At 31.7% G+C, this 13,224-nt stretch overlaps 1 protein-coding gene across 1 annotated transcript in view; it reads left to right on the top strand.

Annotated features, from left to right (window-relative positions):
• LOC124354530 (DNA topoisomerase 3-alpha) overlaps nt 1-13,224 on the top strand; it is a 57,599-nt gene continuing 44,375 nt past the window's right edge. The window contains exons 1-6 of the mRNA XM_046805057.1: nt 1-415; nt 6,864-7,073; nt 7,855-7,988; nt 8,455-8,573; nt 9,869-10,039; nt 11,545-11,720. Coding sequence (XP_046661013.1) covers nt 197-415; nt 6,864-7,073; nt 7,855-7,988; nt 8,455-8,573; nt 9,869-10,039; nt 11,545-11,720 — 1,029 coding nt within the window. The 5' untranslated portion in view covers nt 1-196. The remainder of the gene's footprint in view (nt 416-6,863; nt 7,074-7,854; nt 7,989-8,454; nt 8,574-9,868; nt 10,040-11,544; nt 11,721-13,224) is intronic.

The following is a 13,224-nucleotide window of genomic DNA, read 5'->3' as shown; positions in this document are numbered from 1 at the left end:
ATATCGTAATTTTTGTGCTCATCGAAGTCGAACAACTATACTCAAACTGCTCTGATTTGAACCTGAAGGCGCCAATTTTGTTTTCAAGTTAATTTGAGGTTAACTACAACATGAACATAGCCTTACACATAATTTTTTAATATAATATTAATTTGATTTGAATCTTATTCCCAGTGCAAAGAACACGTTTTCTTTAATGTCACACTATTTTGCCAAAACACCAATAAATTTCTACCATAATATTTTTACTATACTGTTGATTAGAAATGTTTATGTTACTGTGGCATCAAGAGGAATATTTAAAAATATTTGCACAATTGGCAGCAGAGAAAGCATGAGCATTCTAAATGTTGCAGAGAAGAATGATGTTGCGAAACATCTTTCAGGTTATCTGTCTGGTGGGAATTCTAGGAGGGTGAGTATACATTTTTCACATCTGGAAAAAATAATTTTCAGAGTGATAGTCTTCTCTAACATAATCTGTATTTTCATCCGTTCTGTTTCCTAAATCTTGAATGCAGTATTTTAAAATAGTTGCCTCTTTATACAATGAATTAAAGATTGTAATTAGTATACACTGCTCATTAGTATACTATACTAATATAATGCTAGCCTATTTGTGTTTTATTGATTTGGGAAGGAATAATTTTCATTTGTTGGGCTTGGGTAGACTTTAATAAGCGGCCTACACTCGTTATTTAATTGTTATTATTGAATGGATTGATTGTGTTTAGGGTCATTCCATGCGAAATCAACCAATTCTACACTATGATTTGAACCTTGACCTCTCAAATTTGTATGTTTTTTTGTTTATGTGTTCTACCCACAAGAAATAGTTAAAATCCAAAATTTCAAATTTTTTGGATAGTTGGTTTTGTTGTTTTGTAATGTTAGTGTTAAATTCATGTTTTTAAAATTCTAATGTGCAAGATTCTTCTTGTTATGGTAATGTATTATAAATCTTATTGTGTACGATTTTTACATATCAAAGTTGGATAATATATTGAATTTCTCAATAAAAACAACAGAATAATAAATGTAGGCCGTCTCCCCTTTTTTGTAATGTTTTATTCATGTTGTTAGTGCATAATAATTCTTGTTGTACGATTATTATATATGGAAGTTAGGTAATATACCGAATCGTTTGATAATGACAATCGAATAACGAGTGTAGACTATCCAAATGATTAATTTAATATTATAATTTTTAAATATATGATTTGAAATTAGTTATATTAATTTTTAATATAAGCAATAAACACCACGAAGTCCCTAGGCTAACTAACTAATTGTTGGAGAATTTAAAACTAGCAATCAATATAAGGAAATTATTTGAGATATTTCTATATACAAATGTGGGTTTGGCTCCTTTTTACCTATGGGAAGAATACTTTCCTCCATTTCGCAAAAGCGGTAGCTCACTGCTACCCGGGCAAGCTGTAAGTATTGTAACATTTTATTAATATGTAGGCCATAGTTGGTTTTGTAATTTTATTGTTCAATTATGTTATTAAAATTGTAATTTATTATTCTTGTTTTTAATGTTTTATAACTATTGTTATGTACGATTATTATACAATATTGAAGTTTCGTAATATATCAAATCGTTCGATAATAGCAGTTGGATGATGAGTGTAAGCCGCTTGTTAAAGCCTCCCCTTAAGCTCCTTTGTCTATAGTTCTCTGGAGTTATATTTATGTAATATTCATAAGTTAATTTACCACGCCACTTGAGCCTAAAGTCTGATAGGCAAGACTTTATAAGCAGTCTACACTCGTTATTCGATTGTCATTATCAAACGATTCGGTATATTACCTAACTTCCATATATAATAATTGTACAACAAGAATTATTATGCACTAACAACATGAATAAAACATTACAAAAAAGGGGAGACGGCCTACATTTATTATTCTGTTGTTTTTATTGAGAAATTCAATATATTACCCAACTTTGATATGTAAAAATCGTACACAATAAGATTTATAATACATTACCATAACAAGAAGAATCTTGCACATTAGAATTTTAAAAACATGAATTTAACACTAACATTACAAAACAACAAAACCAACTATGTCCTCGACTTAGATATCAAAGAAACCTTACAATATTTATAACTTGCCCAGCTTGATATCAATGAGTAACCAACCACTTTTGTGAAATGGAGGAAGGAATTCTCCTCATGGGTCACCAGGAGCCAAACCCACATGTTGAAGCCACTTAAACAAATCTCATCACTTGTGAGAAATATCTCACGTATTTTCCTCTTTTTAATTGTCATTCTCAAAGTCTGAAAATGTTAGTTACTTGTTGCTGTTTATTGTTTACATTAAAATTAGTATAACTAATAAGTTGAAATCATATGCTAAGTTAAATCAATTATAATATCGTATTATTAATTTGATAGAAACAATTGATGCATTCAATAAAAACACCTGAATAAACAAGTGTAAGCCGTCCGATCTACTGTATTTTTAGAAAAACAACTTAAGTTAGATTTAAGTTTTTCCTGCCACACAATTTAATTTATACAAATTTGGATCTTTCTCATCTTCAAAGTAAGAAAAATTATGATTATTTCTTTTTTTCGTTTTCAAAGCACACATGTAGCGTAGGCCTTGGATAGTGCAAAATAACAAAAAACAACCAGTTATTTAACACTGGATCTGCCAGTTGAAATTCCTGTAATGGCAGGCACTATTTTGTTAGTTATGTATCTTTATTCAATCCTATAGATGTAGAATATTTATTATTTAAGTAAAGGAGGTTATACGCTATTATATATTTTATTTTCATACGAAACCTGGAACATTTATATGTGGTTGGATTATTTAAAAAATTTCAATTCAGGTTTTTGTTATTCATTTTAAGTGAAAAAACCAAAACTAAAACAAAAATATCCAAAAGTTAAGTTTATAAAAAAGTAGAAATAATTGTTTTATTACTTTTCAAGTTATTGAAAATGACAACAACAATTTTTCTATGCAAAATATCAAAAGATTCCACTTTTCCAAAAAATTTAAAATTTTTTGTTAAATAACAATATTTTGTGTGTTTACAAAAGATGTTTTTACAATTCTAACATTTTTAGATATTTTCAGTTTGCTTAACATATTTTGAGACCTTTCTTATGTTTTAGAGCATAAAATTTATGAAAATAAAACATTTTTTGTTTTCTTTTTAAGTTTATATGTAAAAATGGTGTTGCAGATCCTAAAAAGCGTTGTTTCAAGAAATAAAAGTTGGAAAAATCAACAAAGTCTAATAATTATTGTCTAAGTTCATCTGACTTATTTACTAGGTCACTCTAAGCGTTCAATAAATAAAAAATAATGAAATAAACAGTATTTGTAATATAGGCGTAGGCCTAGGTATAAAAATTTGTATATTACAATTTTAGCCTACAAACCTGTGAGTGTTACTAAATTATTGTGCAATAAATGAATCACAAATAAAACCATTGTTCACTGTATAGTTTATATATACAACCTTAGAATTTACAAATAAAAGTTTGTAATACACAATGAGTAATGTCGGTGAATCATTATGGCAGCCGTAGCCCTCTTGAAATTATAAAGTTTGTTCACAAAATAAACACTTATAATTTACTTATTCCTTGAAGATATTTATACCACATGATGGCAAAATTTACAAGGAAAAGTTTGATGTCATTTTATACTAACACCACTCTAATTGACAAGAAACAACAATATATTAGCGACTAGTTTACTAGTTGTCTAACATTAAAGAAATGTCGCAAACAATAGTTGCGTCGAAGGTCTTTCTTTGCAAGATATAGGATTTCAAATTACAGTATTTAGTTTGGCTGATTTTATATTTTTTGTAAATAATAATTTAGTGATGAATAAAATTCTATCTTGCCTATGTATATTTATAAAATGTAACAAGCAATGCATCATTTAGTTACTTTGTACTGTTTTGAAGGATAAATGTGTCTGACATCTTGTGACATTAACACATGTACATCGCCATTGTAGCTGTAGGCAGCCGGCAATTACTCAAATACCATACACATGATGTTACTTTGTTTGAATTAATTTGGAATAATAATATCGAACCGAATTATGTTACAGGCTTTTAAGATTGTATTAAAAATATTGTTATTTTGTAAAATAAAAATATCTAGCAATTATTAATTATGAATATCTATAGATCAAATGTTTTTAGATTTGATAGTTCAGATATTCCTAAGCGATAGTTAATTTGATTGTCGTGGTGGCTGCTTATTATACTGCAGCTTGTGGAACACTTGGTACTTGGATAAAAGTCAATATTTTAAAATATATTTTCATGTTAAATTAATTGCTGAACACAAATATAACAGTATTTCACTGGGATATCACCCAAAAATAGAAGAAAAGTAAACTGGAATAAAGTGTGAAATTGTAGAATATCGTGTAGCAGGAACAAGACCACACTATACAAACTGTATATGTCAAGAAAAGTATGAACAGGATGTATGATGGAGTAACTGAATTTTGAATATTATTTTTGCCATTAATTGTTATATGTTACAGAAAAGAGCACTTTCGATTACTGAAAAGCTTTTTTCAGGAGTCAAAATTTAAGACAAGGTCAAGTACGAACAAAATCAATTTGGTAAAGTTTTGCTCTTGCCAATTGACATTATCCCTTGTTTTTTCCAAAAGGAAAATGCTTAAAGAAGTAAATTTAAAAATCAACAAAATACAATCATGTTTTGGAATTCCTGAACATGAAAAAAAACTTGTAAAAGGACTAGTAGTAAAACAGTAATGCCTCCGGCCATCAGCATGGGGCAGCCCTGAGCAATAGTACCTATCTGTAAAATATAAAATTCTAAAAAAGGCTGATCACTAATGCTTAAGAGCTAAAAGTATTAAAAACACAACTAATCATGTCATATGTAGCAGGACACTTGCTGCTACACTACACAAGTAAACAAAAATTTAAATACAATGTGATAGAAAACAGCACAATGTGTTTTCCTCCCAATTTGATACAAAAAGTAGTCTTCTTTATTGTGAAAATTACATGTCGTTATGACGATTGGTTCTTGTTTTCTGTCTCCCACTATTTGTCAAGATATGTCTCCCAAGCGATGTCGGCGAGAAGGATTCATCATAATTGACTGTCTGTTCAGTCCAGTCTGTAATTTCTTATAATAGGCCAAATGGAGAGTCTTACTGCAAGCCTACAAGTATTGCTGTTTTTTTGTTTTGGAAATGTGTTTTTCATTGGACAAGGGTATACATCTATTTTATTGATTTTACTAATCAATTAGGTTAAACACATGGAATACTTCAGGTCAATGTGGGAGGCTTAGCAATTGTCTTATAGTGTATGACATCTTTACCCACGTAGCGACTCCTAATGGACAAATTTATGCCATTTTCAATAACAATGTAGAGATAGAGTTCCACTCCAAATACCAACCCTCTAGGTCAAGTTGTTTGATCAGATACAGACAGAAATTGAATTTCATCAGCAAAATATGGTTAGGAGTGGCTTCATTAAATGCTCAACTCATGGCTCTATTATTGTATTAATGACTTAATTATTAATTTTAACTAATTAGTTACTATTTAGTCAGATTCCTTACTTCTTGTTAACCCTCTGGAGACCATAGGCTGTAAGAGGTAGACTTTACTTCAACATACCACATTGTAAAAAAAAGAAACAAAGTGTCAAGTCAAATAAAAACAAACTATAAATATTAAAATTTTAGTATATATACCATAGCAGTAGTTTTCATAAAATGTATAATTGAATCTCCTTTAGAGATTTTAATTTCATGAATTTATTGAGGTTGTCTGTGAGAAGTTGAAGAAACTTCCTATTTTACAGCTTACTGTCCTCCAGAAGATTCAACTAGTTCAATATTAGTACCTAGAAGCGGATTTGAAAATGTGCCGTCCAAATGCTATCATGATTTTGTTGGCCTCCCTCTACTAATTGAAGATCGTGATGCCGGATCACCCCCTCCCTGCCTGCCACCTTTGATAATCGAATACTTTATGTAGAGAAATATTGTAATGTTAGTACTGATATTTCGATGACAGCAAATTACATGAACATGTCAGTCTTTCTCCATAGTGTTTTCACTAAACCTACACTTTATTTTGAACTTTGTTTTCTAGGTTATGTACATGTTTAAATGTTCTCCTCCATAATTTGCTGCCCTCTTTTTTTAATGTGACACACTGGGATATAGCCCTTTGAACCCATATGTAACTGCAGCTGTGTTTGTACCTGTGACAGCAAATAAATGGTTAAAAACTGACAAAACTATTGTAAAAGTTAAAATAGTATGTTTTTTAAAAATCTGTTTACACACATTGTTAAGTCTTTGTTTCAAATGTTCTGATTTGAGTGGTTGTCAGGATATTTTCTGTTGTTTGGCCAAAATTAAAAATCTGTTGATATTTAAAAGTAGTATCGCCTAATTATAATTTATACTGTGTTATCCCTTTCTTTATCATCATATTCAATAATCTTGTTGTTGAGTAGAAAAATTGATTGCTTAGAAGCACATGTTACCAGTATTCACTTTCATTTTATTGTTTGTAAAATTAATTTTCATTTGTGGAATTGTAAATGTTTAATACTAACCTAGATTTTACACACAACTTTGTTATCATAAAAAGGTTTTTAAAAGGACAAGTGTAATACCTAGTTTGGGGACAATAGAGAAAGATGATTGTGATGTCAGTGTCTGTAAATTTACTCAACTTTCATGTGTGTGAGGTTTCTCGAATTACATCAAGATATATGAATTTGAATGCCTGTTTGGAGACAAAAAAGCAAGATGATTGTGATGTCAATGTCTGGAGATTTACTCAAATTTGATGTGTTACAGAGGGAAGGTTTCTCAAAGTTCAACAAGATTTATGAGTTTGAATGCCTGGTTCGAGGACAACAGAGGAAGATGATCATGACTTCAGTGTCTGGTCATTTACTAAACTTTGAGTTTGAGGGCAATTACAAGAAGTGGTACTCCTGTCGACCGATAGACCTGTTCGAAGCTCCTGTAAGGAAGCTTTGTCCCCCTGACTATGAACCTATTAAGGTTAGTTTTAAAATAAGACGCGTGTGAGAAATTTTAGTACTTATAACAATAAGAAAATATCTAAAGAACGTATATAAACATAAAATATATAAGTTTTTATCCAAATCATGCAAAATTATAGGCAGCTCTTCTTTTATACAATACAAGACACTACATCTACAAAATGACATAAAACTGGCACATTAGTTCATGCTTTGTCTGCAGTTTAAATACTGCTTGTCTCCACATAACTTCCAATATATGAGTCTGAATAGTGGCTGTCTTAACCAAACAAAGGTAAACTTCTCAGGTAGAAACTGAAAATAAATAATTGTATACTTCTTAACCTTCTAGATTATCAATAATTATCTTCTAGATTACAAAATGCTTATTGTACCTATCAATACAATTCCAAAATAATTTATTTTATTATCAGTAATTCTTACTCTCTTACTGAACTTAGAGTAAGTAAAATTTTTAATTCAATTTTTTAGAATACCATTGCACACAGTATATTTACTGACATAAACTGTTCTAGCGTTAACCTAACTGTGTCTGTTACAGTGAATCGTGGAGAGGTAAGTACAATCATTTAATACATTGACTGAGGCACATGCCATAGTGCATGCTGAGATGTTAAGTCATCAAGGTGATTCAACACAGAGCCGCAGTAAATATCATCATCCGAACTTTTTGTGACAAGGAGAACGAGAACATCTGCATTTAGGTCCTTTCAGTCCGAATAGCATATTCAAGTCTAAACCATTGCTGTTGTTACAGAACCTAACCATGTCTGTTATAGAGGACACTGGAGAGGGAAATACGATCGTGTAACACTCTCATCATCTGGACTGATTGTGACAGAGAGGGCGAGAATATAGGCTATGAAATCATTTCAGTCTGTACAGCAATCAAGCCCAACCTACAAATATTTCGGTGAGGAACGTTCTTAAGACAGATTCATACAGAGATGAAACAAAATGTAGAATTTCAAATTGTGATGTTGATACCAGAATTGTTGTTACAAGTTTTGACTCTGAGAAAAGTCCCTTGTACCTAGCTGCAAGTTAACCTCATGTATTGATCTTTTTGAAATTCACATGTTTTCAGCTGGTTAGTTATATATTGCTAGCAGTAATGATAATATTAAAAATATCTTAAACTTAGGCTCAAAAATACTCACAAAGAAAAAACTTTAATAAATGTTCACAAATGATTAAAGAAACAAATATGTGACAGTGTTAATTTGAGATATAAATATTCAACAACATTTTAATTTGGTTAGAGTTGCCTATGAATTTTTTTAAAGAAACATAATAAAAAATTGCAATAATAATAATTTTACAATTTTTAAATTGGACATTAGATTGTTTTTGCCTTTGTTAAACATTTTCGTTTGCAGGGCACAATTTTCCGAGATCACTGCACAGTCAGCTAGACGAGCCATCCAGAATCTCGGACGACCTAATGAGTTGATCAGCAAGGCTGTGGACGTTCGGTCAGAATTGGACTTAAGGATAGGTGAGTGGTTAGATTTTTACAGGTTGGCTTAGGTTAACCTCTAAACTAAAATACATAATGCATATCATACAAAAATCTGTGTTATATAAGAGTCGACCAGACCCAGATTCTAATAATTGATATTTACAAAATTTGACTACACCACATAGTCAACGGTGGGTGAAGCTAAAGAAAATAAAGTATTTTGATCTCTTTAATATTTTGGTTGTGGACAACAGTTTTGGGAGAATCGTACTGGAAAATTGACTGGGTTTTCCAAAAAATAATCTTATAGACTATTTTGTAAATAATTCAGTATGACAGGTAGGTATTATGCATTGTTGTTGAACTTCGTAAAAAGCTACCTATGACAACGTTGGAAACTAAGTAATTCTACTGAAATAGAACACAAAACTGATGAAATTGGGATTCCAATCCATTCAAATTTTTCTGCAGACCCCACATTTTGATCTCTTGGATTATTATTTGATTCCTAATGTAAGAATGGATGGTGTATGGCAAATTTTTTTTTCAATGTGAAACAAAAGTCTATGTGAGATTGGACCAATATTTTATTTATTTATTTTGGAGAGTTCAACAATCTTCAGGAGAGCTCACTTCTACTGATTTGTATCTGCCAGTAGACCTACACTGATTTGAACAAACCTCATGTTGTCACATCTGGGCAATCTTATGGATATCCAGAAACACCACATCCAGAGTAAAGCAATAACTTGTTTGTTAAGTCTGATTTTTGTGGAGAATAATTGTTGGAGTAGGTGGGGCTTTCTTAGTGTTAAAAGCTTTACCAAACAATCATGGGGAGAACCTTCCTCTGTCTGCCTTGACTTGTATAGGCTGGAACAGAGTTTGCTTTACCTTCCTTCTTCAAAGGTTACATGGCTGAGTTAGTGCCTTGTATCTCCCATTAGAGTGTCTTTATCGTAAGACTTTGAGATGCAGCCCACATTCCTCCACCCTTACTTATTTTGAATATCGAGTCACTCTGGATGCAGCACAGATAACCTTATAAGTAGTGGAGTAAAAGATTCCTCATCTTCTTGTCCTAGAAAAAAAAAAAACAGATTCATCAAACTAGAGTAATATTGTCCTCCGGTTTCTATAGACTTGAGGAGATTTAAAAAAATTAAACATTTCATGCTAAATAGTTATCAACTTTTTATTTTTTTTACACTTTCTAAACTGAAAGTATTAAAAATTTTACTTTAGTTGAAATTATGTTATTAAATTTTAAGTTGACATGTTTCACAAGTCCTATATGAAACTATTCAAAGCATTGCAAAATCAATTTCCAGGTGCAGCCTTCACAAGATTCCAAACGTTGAGACTGCAACGGGTCTTTCCTGAGACTCTAGCCAGCAATATCATCAGCTACGGCAGTTGCCAGTTTCCAACTCTAGGCTTTGTCGTTGAACGGTACAAGGCTATCGAGAGTTTTATTCCAGAGCAATTTTGGAAGATCAAAGGTCAGTTGAAGTCCTGGTTTTCTAAAATTGTTTACTTTTTGAAGCTTGCCTTGACAGTAGTAGCTAATAATTAGAAAATATTGTTTTTCTTTTTGTTATTTTATCATTAAAACATCTTTAATAGTGTAATGGAATTCCCTTTATGTTCCCTCTGAAAATTGAAGTCAAATTAAGTGTTTAAGTGAACCTGTGGGTAGATGTTTACTAAACTAAATTTCAATTTTAAGATGGAACAATAGTTATAACTTATGATAGTTACAAATTAAAATTTAAGAATTTCCTGAAAAAGTAAGATGCGAAAAACTAGATTTTTGTATTATTATTTAAAAATCTGTATATAGAGAATGAAAAGAAACCACTGAAAAGTTTCTCACAAGTGTATTCAGCAAGAAAAAGAAGTACAAAACGATTTGTTATAAGTTCACATGAGTATAAGAAATTCCATATTTTAAACATGAGAGGGCACTCATAGAGGTTACCTCTGGGTTTTAGGTAATAATTACAGAGTGTTTCAATAAGAATATATGTATTCCAAAGTACATATGTTGTCCAAATTATCGATTGCTGCGCCTCGGCTCAGCTATTGGAGAAATGAATTCATAGTCTAGTTTATATTATGGCTGCTAGATGTCAGTTATCTTCTGTTTTGTTGGTAACCGTCATATGTTTAAAATGGCTTCTCCGCAAGAAAAATCATTTTGTGTTCTTGAGTTTGTAAAGTGCAATTCCACTTTAATCACAGTGCAAAGACATCTCAGGCTGAGGTACTCTTCTCTGATTGAGTGGAACATTCACAAATGGTATTGACAGTTTGTAGATACAGGATTTGTATGTAAAGGAAAGAGTTCTGGCAACCCTCATGTTCCTAAAGAAAATGTTGCACAAATTCAATTTACTTTCCAATGTAGTCCTTCAAAATCAACTTGTGCCATTCGGGAGTTACAACTGCCTACAATAACGATTTGGTATGTTTTGAGAAGTCAGTTGGTTATGAAGTTGAACAAGTTAAAGCTATTACAAACTCTTTGCCCAGATGACAACTGCAAATGTGTGGCATTTTATAATGGAATTCTTGATACTATTAAAATGATAACACTTTCACATGTTGAGTTCAGTGATGAAGCAACTTTCCATGTTAGTTGTCAGGTAAACCAACACAATGTTCGAATTTTGGGCTTGTAGAACCCACAGGCAGCCATTTAACATGTACAAGATGCGCCCAAAGTCAATATACTCGTATGCCCATAAACGATACAAAGCTGAAGTGGAAAGCACCAAAATAGAATAGATAAAAAAAAATAGTTGGTTTCTTCAGTTCTACCTCTACATTACATATGAAATATAACAGACTTAACTAACAAAGGAAACTAATAACAGTAGAGGATTGCTGAACTTTATTGTCTTGACCTCAGTTTCATACTCCTGTGCATCTATACAGTAGTTTCATAATTCAAATAATATTTAATATAAACCGTAGATTGTAATTGAGCCATATGATGTTTTAGTGTCACATGATGTGGACGAGGTTAAAGTGGACTTTGCGTGGTCGCGTGTGCGTCTCTTTGATGAATCTGTGTGTCGTGCACTATATGAACGTTGCCTAGAGAACCCTTCTGCCACTGTAGAGTCTGTCACCAGTAAGCCCAAGAGCAAATGGAGACCTCTACCATTGGACACTGTTGTGAGTATTAGATAGGTTGTATGAGTACTGTATGAATGATGTCTGGAGAGCCCTTCTGCTACCATAAAGTTCGTCACCAGTAAACTCAGGCACATGAGGAGGCCTGTCTCTGCTATTGGCGACTGTTGTGAGTATTAGATAGGTTGTTTATGCTAGACAAACATTACCCTCTTGTTTCAATACCTACGTAAAAAACATGTCAACCATTGTTTCATTTTACTCTTTATTGTCTTGACCCTATAAGATTACATTTTGTGTTTTTACAACGATCAATTTTGGGATCCTACTAATTTGTTTTTTAATTTTTATATTGGTAACGTAAAACATAAGCAATTTATTTTATTTTGCTGATGATATAAGTTCTTGGAGCAATCTGGGATAATAATTCAGTGTTTATTTGCAGTGTTTACTTAATGGTCTCTGCATTTAGTGTGCTGGCAGTAAAATTAAACCTAATGAAAAAATGTTGCAAACATGCATTGTTATCTCTTTATTTAGGAGTAACATTTTTCAAATAAATTACCATGTACATGTAACCCATAGAAAGAACTGTTAAATAATAAAGGACTTCAGGATATATTTTAATACTATTTAAGTTCTGTCCTGTGTATGAAGAAAACAGCATACAATATAGTCTTGCTATTCCTAACCCCACTATTCTGAAAATTCGCCTATTCCAAACAGAGTTCAGATAAAATATTGATTTTTAAAACTTTGTAAATAAAAATAATGATTAAATCTCTGATTACTAACTTTAAAACTGTATAAATTAAAGCCGTTTGTAAATAAAGATACATTTAGTGTTATACAAGATATACTGTACAAGGTATTTTAATAAAGAAATACCTATGCTTAGAGTCTAGGTTAGAGGAAACACTAAACTAATTTATACACACTTAAGAAGTAAAGTCAGGTCTAAAAGTTGTTTCAACAAATTCCAATGTAGGCTAAAGATTCTTCCACGATTTTTGTGTTACACCTGTATTGGTGGTATCCCAAGCTTCAGCTACCCAGGAAATCACATCTTTTACTGTAGTTTCCTTCAGGTTTTGAAGGATTGTTAGTTCATTTTCATCCTCTTCAAGTAAGGTACAAAGCAGCATTTTTCTGTATTTTTGTTTAACGGCCTGCAACACACTCTGGTCCATAGGCGGAAGAATTTAAATAACATTTGGTGGCAGAAAAATTTCTTTGATGTCTCCACAGACAAGTTTTATTTCTTCTGGGTGGGACGGTGCATTGTGTATAAACAGCAGAACACAATTAGGCAATTTTCTCTATTGAACTCAGTCACTTCAGGGACAAATTAATGATCGAACCATTCCTTGAACAAGTCGCATTCCATCCAAGCTTTTCTTTGATTCTTATAATACATAGGAAGTGAGTTAATGTTAATGTTTTTGAATGCTCGTGGTTTTGCCGATTTGTCTATTACTGTCAGCAGAAGTTTGTTTGTTGCTGCAAGCTAAGACTTTGTTTGTTGCACAAGTAGTGCAAGGGTATT

Source organism: Homalodisca vitripennis, chromosome 2 (genome assembly GCF_021130785.1).
Source record: "Homalodisca vitripennis isolate AUS2020 chromosome 2, UT_GWSS_2.1, whole genome shotgun sequence".
NCBI lineage: Eukaryota > Metazoa > Arthropoda > Insecta > Hemiptera > Cicadellidae > Homalodisca > Homalodisca vitripennis.
The sequence above is the reverse complement of the archived record's forward strand: the minus strand, read 5'-3'. Positions and strand labels throughout refer to the sequence as shown.